Raw genomic sequence first — 19,784 nt, 5'->3', positions numbered from 1 at the left:
ATTTTAGTCAGCCTCATTTTTAGGCTCCTTTCTACCAGGTTCTACTGCCTTTAGAGTGGCAAACAATTATTAAGTTGATTATTTCACTTGTTTGTTTAATGAATTATAATTTGTTCCTATCATTTCCATTTCAATATTCAATTTCTCAAGACATGGTTAGTGGGATCCCCCCCCCCTTTTTTTTTGTATAACCTTCTCATTCTTTGGATTTTCTTTACTGTGTTCTGTCATAGTGAGATATTCTAGTTCTTTTTATCCTAACTTAGAAGTGGTGATCTCTCTCTCTGTCTGTCTGTCTGTCTGTCTGTCTGTCTGTCTGTCTCTCCTCTCCTCCTCCTCTACTTCCTCCTCCTCCCCAACTCCCAGAAGTCCTGGTTCCTTAACTAGGACACTGTCCAGAGCTCAAGGAGTTGAGTACGCTCAGTGTGATTAGAGTGTTACCTCTACACAAAGGTGATGGGGGATATCCTTCTCCATGCTGTGAATATATGTTTCTCTTATTGGTTAATGAATAAAGTTGTTTCAGATAATGGACAAGCAGGTTTTAGCCAGATGGGATAACAGAGAAAGGTAGTTGGTGGAGTCAAGGAGACACCATGTAGCTATTAAGGAAGGAAGAGGCCCAGACATCACCAGTAAGCCAAGTCCACATGGAGATACACAAATTAATAGAAATGGGTTAATAATTAAGAGAGAGCTAGCCAATAAGAAGCATGAGCCATTGGCCAAACAGTTCATAATTAATATAACCCTCTGTGTGTTTGTTTGGGACTAAAGGGATACAGGATTGGACAGGATACACAAAGGCTCATAAGATTTAGTTCTCATTTCTGCCATGACACAGGACACATTGAGTGTCTCTCCAGTCATTAATTGTTGGCTGGGACATTAGCCGGAATCAAGAATAACCAAATATATAGTAAATGGTCTTGGGATTGCTCCTAACTTGGGAATATTATCTTTAAATAAAAATACAAACTTATTTACAACTTATGGTAAAAACAGCTAGTAAAATACTACTACACTTACGTAAACCCCAGATCAACCAGCAATAATTTTATTTATGTGACTAAAAGTCTAAATAAATGTTTGCACTTTGGCTACACAGTTCACTTCTCACACTCATGACTATGTAGAAGATGAGCACATGTAGTAAAATAATTGTTTGCCACTCTAAAGGCAGTAGAACCTGGTAGAAAGGAGCCTAAAAATGAGGCTGACTAAAACACTTAAGAATAAACTTAAAAAAATAAAAGGTAAAATGTAAATTGCTTGGTGTTTTTAAAAAGTCAAAAGGCTTAGTTACTTAAATAAGCAGTGCCTACAACAAAAACCTAAGACCTAAATTTATCCCTTGCAAAGTGCTATGCAATCTCAGGCTCAACTGTGGATTTCAGGTGATAATGGCATGTCAGCACAAGATCATCAGTCAATACATTACTGGAGGTGAGGGTGCAGTAGCACCAGGCATGTGGATCTTGATTGTGTGTGTGTTGGGGGGGCACCAGGAATGAGGAGCCTGAACCTTTTATTCAGTTTTGCTTTGAATTAAAACACACACACACACACACACACACACACACACACACACACACACACACACACACACCCCAAAGCCGACTTGGCCACCAGATTTTCCCAGTATCCCTCAATCCCTACCTGTTACAGGGTCCTCCTAGCTGGGCTGCCTTCCCTATATAATGCAGCCATTTTGGCTATGTGGTCCTTTACCCTTTTACCTTTAGGCCTCTGTGCCTCCAGGCTCTCCCCTTTCCTTTGGCCCCTCTCCTCACACAGCCCAGCTCAGGGTCATGTAATGCCTCTGGCTGGGCTCCCCCTCACATCTATAATAAACTCCTCTAGGAGTAGTCACGTTCTCCTTTTATTTATTTATTTTTTCCACTAAAAAATATTCTTTAAATCTACTAAGACAAAAGTTTCTTCAGAAAGCCTTAAGAGACTTCTAAACATCATGGAAGTAGCCTAGGAAAATCTTACTTTCCTCCCCCAAACCATTCATAAGAACAATTAGAAACAGCCTACCTTCCCGTGAGGCTTTGTTCTACCCAAGAAAAAGTAATCACTACCACAGATTCATTCCCAGCAGTGTGGATGCTTAACTCTTAGAAACATTTCTATCTCTCAGATTATATGTGGTGGTACTTCGTTTCCTTCATCTACCAAGAACTGCCAGCTGCCTTGTACAAAAGTCCCAGAGAATATGTTGCTATGCTAAATGATAACTAAGTCCTTCTAGATAAAGTCAGTTATAATCAGGACAAGAAAAATTTAACAGCACTTTAGTACTGAGGGCACAGTAAGGAAACCATGGAAATAGCCACTCCATTAGTGGGAAGGTTTTCATTATAAGAGAGAACATCCAGAGGCATCTGGAAGAGTCCAGATCATGGGTGGGGGGCGGTGTAGAAGAAGCAGACTGTATATGGTCAAGGCTGTCTGCCAGAGAAGAGAGAAAGAACAGCAGAGAATAGCAAAAGAGAAAACAGCAAAAATAGTGGAGTAAGGAATCATGCAAGTTATAAGGAAGATGAGTAGCTGTAGGGAGAGAAAACCCTGGACTGGAACAGCCCTGGAGTTTAGGGTAAGGGAAGAGGTAAGAAGGGCCAAAAGGCTAGTATGGGCTTTGAGATAGATCAAGGGCATGTGATAGGGATCCAGGGAGTCTTCATACCAGCACTGGCTTTGGTAAGCACCATTGGTACATGTCAATAGGGAGCCAGATGCCTCATCCACCAGAGGAAGTGATGGGGAAGTGGCTTTTCCAGACAGACAAAAACAGCTTCACAGGTTCCTAAGGAATGCTGAAAGTATCCACCAGCAATCCTATTGTCCAGTGTGAACTGAGCAAGACTGTCATTTAGGACCAAGTCAGTGAGCCTATCATTTTGGAGTGCCTGGGGTTTTCCTTCAAATCCAACAGAATGGTTGCTGGAAAGAAAACAATGCAAAACTGAATAAATGGATAAATAAATACATACATACATATATAACACCACAAAAATATTGAAACTATCAACACACACATCTATTCTATGACATTTTCAAGAATGAACTTTTAAGAGCAAATTGGAATGGGGGAAGGGATTGTAAGATGGCTAACTTGCCAATTAATGAAGCAAGATGCAGCATATTCAGTCTCTGTGGTTGATAAAATACTGTTTAAGATGAACTTTTGAAGTCTCTTGCTGTTGGTGACTCAGCACTTGCAAGCATGCCAAGCAAAGGGACGCCTCCTGGTAAACCAACTCACAGATACTTTATAGAATGAAAATTCAAAGCAGATAAGTAAAAAGTATAGCTGTGAGCTTTTGAAATGCCTATATCTGGATGGGTTTGAAATTCACAAAAAGTACCAGAAGACATGAAAATAGACAATAGTCTCAGATATCATTGTTGGATTTGGTTCTGCTTTTAAGGTGACTGTATACAGAGAGATTTAAGGTACAGGAGCTAATTTGGGCTCGATTGCTGTGCTTGCATAACAAGATCTTCAACACTCCATTTGCTATGTGTGTACCAAAGAACCTGAGAAAAACAGCAACACCATATTTATAAGAAAGATGCTGCCATGACAATTCAAGAATATGAATCCACTCTTAGGTGAACTAAGACCCAATATAAGAACTGAACATGTTACACTACTAAACCATAAGATTGTTATTGTTAATAATATCAAACTGGAATGAACTCAAATGTCAGGGGCAAAAAATTACGGCATATCTGTAAAGTCAATAAAATAAATAAGCTACAGTTACATTTGAAAATATGGAAAATTTCAGGAACAATTCTTGTTGATGTCAAACTTCAAGATAAAAACTATCTGCATCATACAATGTGTTATAAAGTCAAAAAACTGAAACTAAATAATAATATTAGCAGAAGCTAAGGCAGCCACTGAGCTTGGGAAAGAGCAGGAGTGATGAATGGGAAGAGGCTGCTAGTCATCCACAACCATTCAGTGACCTTTATATATGTATTCCACAGGTCTCCTGTGTTCTGAGCACATATGGTGTTTGTATTAATATTTCCAGGAATGTTTCAATTATGATACAAAAGCAAATTAATGGAGAATGTGTATACTATATTAACACACCCTACTAGAAGTGTAACCAAATCTGACTATCATACTACTGAAATAATGGAACCTAAACAAATGGCAATTTTCTCAGGAATCTCATGATGGGAGAAAGAAAGGGTACCAGCCAGATGGGGAACTAGTCTCCATGAAAGAGATTCCACACAGTTCTAATAACTTGTCAGACTACTTTACATGATGAGGCTAAAGTTCAGAAATGATGGGCCAGAGGTGGGCAAGACCACAGCTTGATGAGCCTGCTTAGATTAGATGTGCATATCTTTGTTGCTTTATTTAAACTTCTATGTTATGTAAAGACTCAGAGTCGTCTTTAACAGTTCATTTGGGCCCACTTTCCAATGTGGCCAGACTGAATAAATCTGTTTTTTCTGCTTTACACCTTTAATTTCACTCTTTTGAATGGCTTACTAAGAATGGGTGTTAGTCCTGGCTAGGGGTACAGTTAGTGACCCCCAAGTTCAATAACAGAAAAAAATACATCTTATTGAAAATAATGTGAATCCCGAAATGTTAATGCCTTGTGAATGTTCTACACTGCCTTGTAAATAATCTGAATATCTTTTTATGTATGCCAAGAGACTTAATAGCTAAGAGGCTGCACACTCAATGTCCTCAGCACTCAAGTATGTTACTGAGAAACAGTAAGTATGAGGGGCTACAGGAAACCTGATGTGATACATCCTATTGTTATTAGTCACGCTGCAGGAATGTTGGGCCACCCAGGAATTTAAGATCTTTAAATCTTCAAGAGAAAAATGTAAATTAAAATTTATTTGAGAGCACTCGGGAGGCAGAGGTGGGCGGATCTCTGTGAGTTCGAGACCAGCCTGGTCTAAGAAGTAAATTCCAAGACGAACTCCAAAGCAATACAGAGAAACCCTGTCACAAAAAACCAAAAAAGATAAAATAAAAGTGTATGTGATAAAAAAGAATATCTGAGTTTTTAAACAAAAGGTAAACCATCTACAGAGTATTAGAGATACATCAAGAGACTGCTAATATAAACAATCCCCCAAGGAACCAGGCAAGAGATAGAATAGAACAGATATGCCAAAAGAAGGCTGGCTTTTTAAGATACACACATCTTTGACAGGGAAAACACATCCCTGTCAAAAGGAAGCAATGACAGCAATGTGGGGAGCACTCCCTAACAATGGTTTCTGAAATTCATTGCAACAGGCACTTTTTCAAAATAATGCAAAACTCAACAAAGCGCCCTCAGCATAGCTTCCATGTGGCTATCACCCATTATCAAGTGTAGCCAGAGATACATTGAATGCTGTTTCAGAAATAAACTATTCGCAAGTTTTTAATTGTACAACAAATGAGGGGTCTGATAAAACTATATGCCATCAGGCTCTATTCTGCCTGAGATGTAAGTCAGAAGTTTGCCCAGCACATCCATAATATATATTCTCCTTAACCCTTAGTCCTTTAGTTTTGTTAATCTGACCAATCATGATGATACTGTAGTGCTTACGTTTAAGTAATCCCAATACATAAGAATACTTACACAAAGGCATTACACATGAAAAGCCAGAATAACTAACAATGTTACTATGCCAAAGCAGCAGGATAGATAGGGAAAAGCATGAACTAGGTTGTTTAAATCACTTCAGTAGCTGATTTTAAGTTTAGTATCTAACAAAAACTATATTTAATAAGTAATGGGCAAATGAGAGTAACAAAGTTAACTGATACTTGACAAGAACATACATAATTTCATTTTAAAGTGACCATTTCCATTAAACTTTCAAAGTACTATCTCTTTCTGATGAAAAGTTAAGCAAGTCTCACATAAAATTAGTGCATTCTATGAAAATTTCAATGAATATGTGTTTCTACAAATTCTTCTTAGGTGAAGACTGTACAATTACAATTATCCACTTAGGGCAACAAGCCTACAGGCAGGAGGAGAAAAAAACAAGCGTCCACTTAAATGGTATCCACTAACTTCATGGTACTTTGCTTGGTCCCACATTCCCAACCCCCCAAAAGAGGGCCTTTTTATACAAAAGTCATGGAACCATCAATAATCCAATTGCAAAGACCACTCACTGTTTTATAGAAACATAGGCAAACATTTTAATTAAGAGGTACAGCTAGTGTCTGGCCATGATACAGGGTACTCCCACATGCCTCATGACAGCTGTACAAGAGCAACATTCAAGCAGTTGACTTAATTGGAGATGCAAGCCAGCACATTCTAATTTGGCTGGGCCAACTAATTGGTAGGTATGCACATTACTAACAAAATACCCACCCATATTACAGATGTTGTTCTCTATATCAGTAAACAACTGTATCAGTAAACAGTAATGGAGCTGAAATAAGCTACACTTGGTGAGGTTGACCACTTGAGCAGATTAACGAGTGGGTCTCACAACTAGAATATGTATGCCAAAATTAGAACATAACTAAATAGCAAAGCATCTTTCTGTGCAAATTTAAGAATGAGTTCCACAAGATCACCCACTAGTCAACAACACAACACTTGAGAGGTACCTACATCCCTTTGAATGAGATCAAGCTTGATGCAAAAAATGCAGAACTGGGACCTTCTCTCTTTAGAATCTGATGTAAATCAAAACATTTATAGACCTTTGCAAAAACAAAACATGTTTATCAGAAAATCTGTGAATGGTTTGAAAAGAGGGGTTGGGGGAGGAAAGCCAAAATATATCTGCTACCTTCCACCACAGAAGACAAAATTACTGTTTTGCTTCATGAAACAAAAAAAAAAATATGATTTTCACATCTGATAACAGACAACACAAGGTAATGCTCCCTTAAAGAAATGAAACAAGTGGTTAAGCCCTACAACTGTCCTCACTACAGCCTGGAGAGATTCTTTTTTAGGTGGTGAAACTCAGAGCCTAGCTATCCCTCCTGAACTGAGGAACCAGTACACAAAATATTAGGTCATTACAAATACTTTATGCTCATGGATATAGATGAACATTTAAGAAATAAAGATAAAATAATGATCCATTAAAATTACAGAATAAATATGCATAGAAGAAAAACACAATGTCTGGATAAAAAAAAGCTCACTGTTGCAATAAACAAATGAAACACTAGGAAAATGCATGAATGTAAATTCATATCAATAGCACTAGCACAGGTAAACACTGATGATAACACCAGTGTGAAATTAAAAAAATTTAAAGAAGTAAGGTCACACTTCTGCATTAAGAAAGTCATCAGCTTAATAAACTACAAGCAAGACAAACAGGAAAAAAATCATCTTAAGAGAAAGAAATAAAAAGTAAACCATTTACAGAGGAAAAAAAAAAAGTCTTTAAAGAAAGCAAAGGGAGTGGAGGTTTCTACACACTCACAATGGTAAAAAGGTAAGAATTGTAGCAGGTATTTTTAAGTTGTTAGAAACAAGGAAGCCAAAATGCACAAAGTACTGAAAACATAGCCACATCCCTGTCAACCTAGACTTTTATACCCAGATAAAACACCTTTCAAAAATACACAGAATTTTACAAAACAACCTACAAAATATACTGAAGGAGATCCAGGTAAGGGAGTAAAGGGGACAACCCTTGAGACTCCTTATTGAAATCATCTATACAACTTTTAAAAGAAACAATATTTATAGCTAATAAACTAAGCAATGAAATAATAAAAAGTGTATAGTTAATTAGAAATGAAGGCAGGAAAAAATGAAACTGAGATCAAAAAACATGACAAATAAAAATTTAAGAGTGAATTATAAATTTTAACCCAGCAGATTTAAATTCAGATTTTTGGCTTCTTTAAATGTAAAAGAGAATCTGAATAGTGTATAGAATCTAGTTATGTACTTTCTTAAAGCTAATAAAAGAAAATGAGAATTATCAGACAAAGACAACAATTCTAATGCTTAAAATGGGCTCACAATTTCAGAAGGCTCATTCCTTATGGAAATGGATGAGCTTGATTACCTCAAATCTGCTGTATAACCTAGGCTGGCCTTGCACCCCTGGCTCCTGCCTCTGCCTCTACCTCTCAAGTGCTGTGATAACAGGGATAAACTATCACTCCATCAGTTGACTCCAAACTTTAGTGCCACAAATCATTTAAACCCAGTAACTTCACAACCTGAGGAGAAATCAAATGCCACCTGTTTGACAAAGTTGGTGCCAATGATGATTCTGTTGCTCTGTAATGTCAACCTAAAAATAATCTCTATGGTTCTTAACTATAAAATACAGCCACAAATCATGGTTAGTTAAATAATGAAGCGTCTTTGTCTGTGAGGACAATTCTAAAGATTAAAGTTCATAAAGAAAATTCTAATTAAGATGGCAATCTCAATGTGCCACATGTACCAGCTTACAGCAACACTACATAAAGTTAACATATTTTAAGGCAAAATTGGAAATGCTAACTTGTCTAAATTTATGTAAATTGAGGTATAAGACACTGAAATAAAAAAAAATGCTTATGAATTAAATAGCCTGGAACCAGTTGTTGAGGGAAAATAATCTTTGAGAATATAAAACTTGTCCTGCCTCTTCATTCTCCACCCTGAGAAGCCAAGACTCCTCACTTCCCCAAAACACTTCCTTCCAGAACAATCTGCTAACTTTTATGAGCTGCTGTGTTTTCTGCCTCTTGCAGTTGACTATTGTTTTTACATTTGTTTCTGAAGACATTAAATTTCTTAACAACAGTTGTTTCTTGCAGTGGTACTTTCTTTGACCTCTGTTGCGCTAAGCTAGGCCCACAGCCATATCTCTATTCTTAGCCACCTATGACTTATGCTTATATTTTGATATAACTAGTTTCCTAGCAATTCTTTGTGCTTTTTAAATGACTTCACAAATTTGGGATCCAAATTAAAAATAAAATTATTTCTTACAATACATTTTACTTAAAAAAATGGTCCTTATACAGGCATCAGGGAACACCACTGAGCAGGAGTTCTCATATGCAGTGCATCCTCCATTCTCCTCTTTAGGTCTACTCTGTGCTTGAAGCCGCTCTATTAAATCAATGAAAGATGGTTAAGATCCTGGTCAATAATAAATACAATTTGATATGTCACACTTCTGAGGATGGATGATACATATCTGTGATCCTCTTTAATGACATACAATGCAAATAAAATACGTCTCCAAATACATAGTACTCTTGTTATATAACAGCAATTTAAAAAATAATTTATAGAAGTCTCTAGAACGTTTCCAGTATCTTTGATATATATAATAAGGCTCATGCCCTCAGGATAACCATTGACTACATCATACTAATTGGTTCTACATTATATTCCACCTTGACTGTGCTAATTACAATAATAAAATTTAAAAGTAGTTCCTACTTTCTCTAAGTTTATCTAATAGTCCTAACCACATGCCAGATAAAAAAAAACTGAGTCCCAAGGAAGAAACATGAGAAATGGTTCAATGGATAAAAGCACTTAACTGTTACTTCCAAGAACCACAATTTGGTTCTCAGCAACCATGTTAGGCTGCCCACGACCCAGGGAATCCAATCCAATACCTCTTCTGCTCAGTCCCCCACATAAATGCAGGCAGACATACATACATAATACATACATACACACATACACGCATACACTCATACACACACCAGTATTTGTAAAAGAGTAATCGGTACTCTTGGTCATGCTCGATGCTGCAGAGAATGAAATCCTAGATCAGTTTTTCTACCCAGTGTAACACAACATTGGCACCAATAAATATTTAAGACTCTATATTCCAAAGTCAGACACTTTGCAAAACCAAATGAACCTAATGAACAATTTTCACCTTTTTCTTTCTTAATTTTTCACTAATTCACACAGTAGCTAGTTATATTTGGGCAAAATGAACTGAATACTTTGAGTGTTGTATTCTTCCCAATCCTTCTAATTCAGCACAAATACTCTTTGGGAAACTAAAATGTAGCTTACAAGCAGCAGCAGGTTGTAATTTCAGGTGCAGATGGTACTTTCTGATAGAATTTCCTTCTACATAGAAGTTCTCAGCATGAAGTGGATTCAATGGGGTGAGGTGGGCAAGAAACAGAAGGGTAGGGAATGACAGCAGGTTGGCAGAGCACTCCAGCGTATACTCAACACACAACATGTATTAACACTTAGAAATAGAGAGTGTGCACCATAGCTCAGTAGTAGAGTGTCTTCTGCTTGTGAATGAAACCCTGGAGTTGACCCTCTTACCAGGAGGAGGAGTGGAAAGGAAAAGCCTGGTCTCATGACTACAAGACCAGGTCCTAAAAAGGCAGGTTTGTCTGCCTGGTCCTCCTGAAGCACTATTCTCAGGTAAAATATTATATAAGAAATCCAACTACCTAGTTGACTATCTTGCATGCACTCTAGACAACAGTCCAAAGTGAGTCCAGTTTTCCAACAACCTCCTGCCATGGCATCAGACCTGTGAAGGAAGCTATCTTTTCATACTAGACCATCCACAAGAACTGTGAAGGAAGCTATCTTTCCATACTAGACCACCCAAAAGCTGCAAATCACTGAGTGACTGCAACAGCACATGAGGAACAAAAGAATTATCCACCTCAGTGCTGGTGAAATTCCTATGTAGCAGAACTAACAAGCATCTGAACAGTGGCTGTTTTACCACAGTTAAATTTAAGGTGATTTAGTATGTGGTGATGCTGGGACACAAACCAGTAAACCAATGCAGGTTTAAAGGAGAACAGAATATGTAGAATATGGGTTGGTCTGCAAACCAATGAAAACAATGGCCAAATATAGCATATCTCTATCGAGTTGTTTTACTTTACATGGCAACATATTTATTTGTATTGGCTAGTAGGCCTCTTATCTTCCTTCTTAACAGGACATCATTAACCAGAACAAATCTATAACCAGAACCATACCAGAAATGTTCACTTAATGTCAAATATCAATTTGGCATGTCAAACCCTCTGGTAAAGAAAAGCGATTCCACTCCCATATCCAATGCTGAGGGACTTGTAAAGAATCAGTCTTGGAGGTAGCACATAATGCCACTTTCTGGAAAGCCACAAAACTGATATTAGAAAATTTAAGCCATAAGTACTAGACAAAACAAGTGAAGACAAAAATAGATGGATTTGATTCCTAGCCTTGAACTGTATCTTCCTGGCATTATAATACAACTTTAGGGCATATGTATTTCCTCTCTCATCTTAACGCATGAACTCCTGCATACACTAAACATAAAACATGAAGGAAGGGCTTTATGTACTTACTGCTGTCTGTGGTGACATTTATGATTTAATAAAGCTTTCCCAAGGGTTCAGAAAGCAAAACCAGCCATACTAGTTAACTATAGAAGCTAGGCAGTGATGGCACACACTTTTAATCCCAGGACTCACAATGGATCTCTGTGAGTTCAAGGCCACCTGGGCTATTCCAGAGTGTGAATCAGTCTAAAAGATTAACAGATCATGCCTTTAATCCCAGCCTTAGAGAGGTATATAAAAGACAGGAGTGATTGGGGATGTCCTTCTATATATATGTTTCTCTTACTGGTTGATGAATAAAATACTGGCCAATAGAGGCAGGAAGATAGGTGGGACTAGGAGACGAGAATTATGGGAAAGATAGGCAGAGAGAGAGACAGCAAAGAGATAGGAGCAACAGTTCCAAACCCTCTTCCGGTAAGATAAGACTATGTGCAAATGCTTAGATTAATAGAGATGGGTTAATAATTAAGAGAGAGCTAGCCAATAAGAAACCTAAGCCATTGGCCAACAGTTTTATAATTAATATAGTGTTGGTGTGTTTATTTGGGGCTGAAGCGGCTGTGGGACCTTGCAGGACAAGAAACTTCAGCAACACAGGAACTCAATGTCTCGGGCTGCATTCTGATATTTAGTCTCCAGCCACGTTGAGGAGAGGCAGCAGTCTGAGACTTGGTGGAGAGCTTGTGGAGATAGTATCACCCCTTTCAGTCTGAGGTAAGAGGAAGTGTCTGGCTGCTTTGTTTATCTGACTCTCAGCTTGAAGCCCAGAAGCCCAATATCAGTCCCTGGGCTTTTATTATTCATGTTACAGCTGCTTCTTGTTGCCCTTATATAAATGAAACAGGCTAAATGTAATAGGACATCAAATTAATAATACTGTTACTCCATCTAAAAATTATGGAACAGTGCTGAGGAAATGATGGCCGTAAAGGCACTGCTGTCAAGACCTGAGTCTGATCTCCAGAATGTACACTGTAGAAGAGAACCAACTCCCACAAATTATCCTCTGATTTCCTAACATGCACACACCAAACTAATTAACTAATCCATCCATGTAAAAGATTTTTATTCAGTAGTTATAACTTGGAGCCATGAAGACAGCTTGGCAGATAGAGGTATGTGCTACCAAGTCTGATGACAGGAGTCCACATAGTAGAAAGTGAGAACTGACTCCATACACTTAGTATAGGACATGTGTACACGCATACACACACACTAAATAGTAAATGGTTTTTTAAAAATTGTAAATTAATGACTGAAATGTGAAATGGATATTTTGCCTTAATCTTATTCCTCTGTTGACTGGAAACCAGGAAAATTTTCATTTGTAAAAGGGTTATATTAGAGAGGTGAAGCCTTGCACTCAGAGCAGGAGATAAATTATAAAACAAAAACAAAATCGCCTAAATTGTAAATGCCACCAGATCTTACAGCTATGAGCTCAGGCTGCTCTGTCATTCCATGTTGTGCTTCATTGTAAATAAAATCCGTCAGCTTCAAAAATTAGCTAGGACTTTTTTCTTTGGGAAATCAAAACTACCAAAAAATAGTTAACAAATAAATAATCCTGGCTCACAATGATTATAAGTATATTACATGGCCATGGCTCTGAGACAGGTTCCTTTATAAGACCTGACTCTTGTCCTTTCCTGGAGATTCCTGCAGTCCTGTTCAAATATATAAGCCTTTCTAACTATTGGGGGCAGGGGGGGGGGAGAGAAAAAGCCTTCACATCCACAAAAAACTACTTCTCCAGGTATAAACACCAAGTCCGCGTGGTGATGGGGAAAAGTGGTGAGAAGAAGCAAGCAGAGCCTCCTTCTCTTTGGCTGGCAACTCTCCCTCTTTAAGTCTACTGCAGCTGCTTTTCCTATCTCATTAGCATTAAGAAAGTTCAAGGTTAGTAAAGCATTATGCAATCTGTTTTGGGGGGGTCTTGGTGCCACCCTATCTGTTTATAGAGGATTTACGTTAAAGTACGATTAGGTCTCTCAATAACTGCTTGTCCTGTAGGATTGTGTGGTATGCCTGTAATATGCTTTGTTATAATATTTAAAAAACTGTTTCAATTTACTGGAGACATAAGCTGGAGCATTGTCAGGTTTTATTTCTACAGGTATACTCATAATAGCTATTACCTCTAATGGGTGTGTGATCACAGAATCAGCCCTTTCAGAGCTCATTGTAATCCTGAAAATGAATCTATTGTATGATGCACATATTTTAATTTTCCAAATTCTGCAAAGTGAAATACATCCATTTGCCAAATTTCATTTCTATGATATCTTTAGAGTTACTACCTGCTGGTAAAGGAGTTTGGTTATAGAAGGAAAAAGTAGAACTTTTTAAAAACTATTTCCTTATCTTGTTGCCAAATGATGGAAAAATTCTTTTCTAAACCTTTACTATTCACATGGTGTTTTTTTATGAAATTCCAAGGCCTCCAGTATACTTCCTAGTAATAAATCAATTGCATTATTACCTTGTACTAGAGGACCTGGCAGACCCGTATGGGATATGATATGTGTTTTATGTGTATAGGATGAGTCCTATTCCTGACTATTTCTTGCAATTGTATAAATAACGAAGTTACTTCTGTATTATCAGTAATGAATTCAGCAGTTTCAATGTGTAATACGACTCTCTCTGCATAAGCACCATGAGGATGACATACAACTAGGCATTTTGTACAGAGTTATAAGGGCTTTGCACAACTTTACTTATATTTCCTATTTATATATTGCCTTACCTAATTTGTTTGCATCAGTGTAGAACGTATGGACTCCAGAGATTGGTGTTTTACTTACAATTTGTGGAAGGATTCAAATGAATTTTATTCTCTCACTTTGGGATAACTGTTGCTAATCGTTCCCAAAAAGTTACTGCAAGCTCTTTGCCAATATTTATTATCTTTTCATAACGACGAAATTTCCTCATTAGTTAAAGGTACTATAATTTCTGCTGGGTCCATTCCTGTTAGTTCACATACTCTTAATTTTCCTTTAAAAATCAAATCAGAAATCTTTTCTATATGTTCTTAATTTTTTATTCTGTTTATATGGTAGAAATACCCATTCTAATATGGCATCTTCTCTCTGCATCAAAATTACTGAAGGGTATTCCCCCAGATGGTAATATAACCAGAATGCAGTTGAGTTTTGGATCTACACAGTCTATATGTGTCTCTAGTATTATCTTTTTTACCCATTCTAATTCATTGTCAGCTTCAGCTGATAATATTCTTGGACTATTGAAGTTCTTGTCCCCTTTTAGGATCTTTTTCAAATTTTTTAAATCATGTGAAAATGAATGTAGAGACTAGGGCATCAGATGGTTGTGAATCACCTTTGTGGTGGCTGGGAATCAAACTCTGGACCTCTGGAAAAGCAGCCAGCACTCTTACCTGCTGAACCATCTCTCTAGCCTGAAAGCTAGATTCTTAAGAGTAGGGAATCTCAGCTGAGGCTAACTGGGCCTCCAGTGTCAGTGTCAACACAAATGGCCTCTTCAGGCCTCTGAGATCAGGCTTCTCTGTTTGAAGGTCCTATCATAACATAGTGGCAAGAGAAATCTTATGATTCACCTCAGTCAACCCTCACCTCCTTGAACAATGAAGACTAAGATGCAGCATTCCTTAACATGCAAAGGATGAGACATATGCTAATAATTTACACACAAAAGTAAAATTTGCTACTTTGTATTAGCAGAAAGAGAAATATGTATAAAAATGGATTTTTATATTAGACTAAAAAAATCAGAATGGGCCAATCTTCTTTATATGACTCACCAAAGAACTAGGATTTGATGATTTTATATCTATATGGAAGGGGCTCAGTTAACCCCGTGGGCAGACTGAAACATGGTGCTATGACAGACTGCATTTAATAGCATAAGACAGATGCATGGAAAAGAAGCCTCAAGAAAATTAAAATGATGAAGTTAACTTATCATGTGCACCTTGTGTATTTATAATCCTGCTATCATTATATACCCAGGAAGGCCCAGAGGATGCATCCATCACCAAGACTTCACTGTCATTTACTGGAGTGCTAGTACAAGGCATGAGGTATCTTGCCAACTCACCATACAAGGTAACTTTTCTGTCGTTTTCTTACTAGCCTCCCCCCCCCCCTTTCTTTTGGCTTTTGGATTAGGGTGCCATTGGGGGCCTGCTAGAACAGTTTGCCTATGGTACTGGGCTCCAGGGCACAAGCACCAGCACCTTGTAAAGTTAACAGCACACAACCATTTCCTGCTCCTGCTTCAGTTGAGCCCTCAGAGGAATCAAGCCATGCCTAACTAGCCCTTTTTTTTCCTTGTAGCACTTTGTACACATTACAGCTACTTAGTTATCTGCCTGGTTTTTACTTAGATTTTTTTTTTTTTTTTATCATTTGTTTTCATGATCTCTTTCACCAGAATATAGGTTGCAGGAGAGCAAGGGCTGCATACTATTTGTTCATCACAGTATTTCAAATCCTTATCTTGGTAGCGTGTACACAGGAATTCAATAAGAGGTAGTCAAAGTATAACCAAAGAAACACAGTTTGTCTTTGTCAATACGAGGTCCTGGCCACATTCAAGATAACATCATACTCCCCAAAAGAATATTACACATCAATTAAACCTTGTCACTGGAGTAGGAATGTAGAGTATTTGCCTAGCATGTACTAAGCCCTGGGTTCAATTCCTAGAACCACTTTAACTGGGTGTGGGAGTGAACAGCAATCCTAGGATTCAGGAGATGGTGACCGGAGGATCATCCTTAAGCCATCCTTTATTATATATGGAATACTAGGTCATTTTGAAATATACGAAGCTGTATCTCAAAAACTTAACTTTATTTATAAATTTCCAGTAATGTCTGTGTATTTCATTAACTTAGGACATGGTCTGCTGCTATAACTTCTACTTAAATATAAATTTTGATCAGAAGAACAAAACCAAAAAAAAAAAAAATCTTTTTAATAAAGGTCAATTCAATGACTATCTTTTCTTTTATGAATATATTTGACCAGGATCAAGTTTTGCCCAATATTCATGCCACCTCAAATTGCAAGTTAACCAGATTCTCAAATATCATCAACTTATCTTTCCAGACCCACTCTACAACAAGCTGGCACACCTCTTAAGAATGCCCCATGGTAGCTTTCATTACTAGCAAGGAAATTGTGAATTCATTCCTACCAGCATTTCAAGATTCAACATTACATATAAACTAAGCTCCCATTTTCTGGTTATGAACCTTTATTTGTAGCAACTAGCAGTTGCTTTCATTAAGACTGAATTTCTATATACACGACTCAAAGTATTCCCAGCAGGCTGAGAGTTATTAACACATAACCACTAAGTACTCAGAATAAGACAGGATTAAGACCCAAGCACTAGATTACATTCCTCCCCTCACTTGTGACTACCTCAGGATCACTGGTATCCTGTCTTAATTCAAATTCACACTTCAGCAAAAACTGCAAATCAGTCCATGTCTTGATCCTTCAGAACTGCATTTGTATAGTAGACATCTTAAACATGAAAATGCCAAAAATCTACTGAATTCTACACATCAAGTGTTCGATTTGTTAAGGTCTATGCTCACAGTAAGGTTCAAAATGATTTATTTTTTGAACTCCACATACTTAATATTAGGAACCTCTAATTAACATTGGTTTTGGGGGCAAAGGTATAACTAGTGACTGTACTTGGCCTTCATGTGGCCCCATGTTCCATCCTCAGAACTAAAACCAAAACTAGACTTGTTTTCTTACCTACAGACAAAGTCTAATGTACAATCTGCTCACTAAGACAAAAGCATGAACCTCACAAAAAGAGTGAGCAAAGGAGAGGACACAGGTGAAGGGTGTGAACAAAATGCCAGGGGATGCTGAAAGTGGCGGTGGGTGTTAATAATCCTCTCATCTGAATGGAATGCCCCACAGTTGCTTTCTCACAAGACATTAAAGCTATGGAATCAAAGATATGAATAGGCACTGTACCCAGCTGAACTTAACCAACTACAGATGGAGCTCATTTGCCACTCCTCTTCATAGCCTTGTTCTGACACAAGCTCTTGCCCTTTCTCGCCCACTGGCTGTGTCGAGCTTCACTATCAGTTCTTTTAGGCACAGAGAACTGCAGCACATATGACACAGCCAGAAACCAAATTTCTTTTTGCTTCTTACAAGTTTTCCAGTGTATTTTACTTCATCTTAGTCATGCCAGTTACAAAGAAATTTCTGTGAGAATTTTTCAAACCAACAACATAGTCTTTAAAGAAATAACCCTCCCTTTTACAATAATACATCATTACAGAATATGAACCCAGCATAAGTTCAGAGACAAACACAACTCATTCTTAGCCAGTAAGCAATGTGACTGAACCAAGTATAAACAAATAAGCATCATCACATCTAAAAGTTTGACGACTAAAGACAGTTAGCACCCAGCTTTACCAAGGAAATGAACAGCACTGATCTGATTAGTTAGTAAAATCAGCTCACAGTCAGGGTTCAGGTATAGACTGAGTATAGCTAACTAACACAAAAGACTGAAGCAGTTTCCCAGTCACAAGTGCTGGCTCCTGTCCCAGTGGATCTCAATCACATGCATCAGGTGTTTAGAAGCAATGAAATCCAAAATATTCCACGGTATTTTAAAAATAAGTAATTTATTTTAGTAAAACATGATAAAAGTCACAATTTAACTCTTATTTGAACTAAATGCATCATTAATCAAATCACAACAGTTCTAAAATAATTTCATGAACATTTTTGGAAGAGTAATAAAAATTTCTAAGTTAAAGAAGCCCATAATCATAGCATTCAGGAGGCTGACATAGAAGAACCCCAAGCAAAGCCAATATGCTATGTAACAAGTTCAAAGCTAAATAATGAGATTGTCTCAAAACCTTTTTTTTAAATTTTATATTAAAACTTTAAGACATGCCATTAGCAATATGGAAGTCAGTTTCAGCATTTACTTAACACTAAAAAAAAATGTGCTACTTGACAGCTGCTTGAAACACTACTCAGATTGGTTGTATTGCTTTGGTAATCTGGGTTTAAAATGTGGAAACTTACTGATCTCGCTGGAAACCTGGTTCAGTTTATCCTGGGACCTGCTGATCAGGACAATCTTCATTCCACGCTTTGCTAACTGTAAACAATAAAAGAGATCTGAATCACATCTGTGAAGTTTATTCTAAAATAGAAATTAGATATATTCCCATTAAAGAAAACCTCACCAGGTGGTAAGTCATGAGCTGGTAATCAAAAATGAACACTGACTCCCAGAACCTTTCATTTCTAACCACGCAATGAAATCTCAAACCATTTTTGGAAGGATGGTGATTTCTACTTTTTATTTTAGTCCTTAATACATGGTGTGGGCTTTCTTTCTTTCTTTCTTCCTTCCTTTCTTTCTTTCTTTCTTTCTTTCTTTCTTTCTTTCTTTCTTTCTTTTTAACATTGTTGTATGTCTATAACTTCTATAATTTCAAATTTAGGATTTAAAAAGTTGTCATAGGCTAGATACATAAGACAAATATCAGTGGGCCAAAAAGGAAAACAACAGTTAAAGTGTTAGCAGTTCCTCCTATAAATACAATTAACTTTAAAATGAGTATTTGGGATTTAATGGTTAATCTTCATTATCAACTGCATTTAGAATCACCACAGAAGCACACTTACAGGTATGTCTTTGGGAATGACTCTGGAAAAATTCAACTGAGAAGACCTGCACAAACCATGGGCAGTTCCATCCTATTGGCTGGGGCCTTGGGATCACTGTTAAAAAGCTGAGCACAAGTATCACTAATTCTTGACTAAAGATACAATAGACAGTAGAGGTAAAGATAATCAGCTCTTTGAGGCCTTGCAGCCATGACTGGAAGCCAAACTAAGCCTTCCTTAAGTTGCCTTTGTCAGGTATTTTGTCACAGAATAAGTAACACATGCATTAAAGTTAAAGGGCAACCAAGGTAAAGTATGTTAATTGTTGTTAATGGATGAATTAATAAGTAATTTATTGAAGAGAATCTTCAACATACATATATATACAATCCTTTGCAATGTTGCACAGAGTGAAAACATTCACAGTGATGTATTCCCATCATAAACACAGAAAATCAGAGGTAGAGAAAGAACAGCAGGGGGCATAAAACTTTGTGCTGAACTGCCAGACAGTATATAAACGGGCAACACTCTGGGGGATATGAAGTATAAGTGATTCAGTACACTAATTCCCAGTTACAAATCCTAAAGTCAGCTTTCATTAAGTAGCAAGTAATTCTGTGATATTGCAAATGAGGCTGTGGAAGATTTTTTTTTTTTTTTTTTTTTTTGTAAAAATAACAAGGCCTGGTAATTTGCTAAATTAATCTGCTACAAAACTACTAAAAAAATCCATTAGCCCATATTGATACTTTAAGAACAAAGGGAAACATATTAACAAAGGAGGAAGTAAAAAA

General features: G+C 37.3%; 1 protein-coding gene across 1 annotated transcript in view; it reads right to left on the bottom strand.

Annotated features, from left to right (window-relative positions):
• Hsd17b12 (hydroxysteroid 17-beta dehydrogenase 12) overlaps nucleotides 1-19,784 on the bottom strand; it is a 131,270-nt gene that overhangs the window by 63,489 nt on the left and 47,997 nt on the right. The window contains exon 3 of the mRNA XM_051184120.1: nucleotides 18,397-18,472. Coding sequence (XP_051040077.1) covers nucleotides 18,397-18,472 — 76 coding nt within the window. The remainder of the gene's footprint in view (nucleotides 1-18,396; nucleotides 18,473-19,784) is intronic.

This window comes from Phodopus roborovskii, unplaced genomic scaffold (genome assembly GCF_943737965.1).
Source record: "Phodopus roborovskii unplaced genomic scaffold, PHOROB, whole genome shotgun sequence".
Lineage (NCBI taxonomy): Eukaryota > Metazoa > Chordata > Mammalia > Rodentia > Cricetidae > Phodopus > Phodopus roborovskii.
Note: the sequence above shows the minus strand (reverse complement) of the source record. Positions and strands in the feature narration are given on the sequence as shown.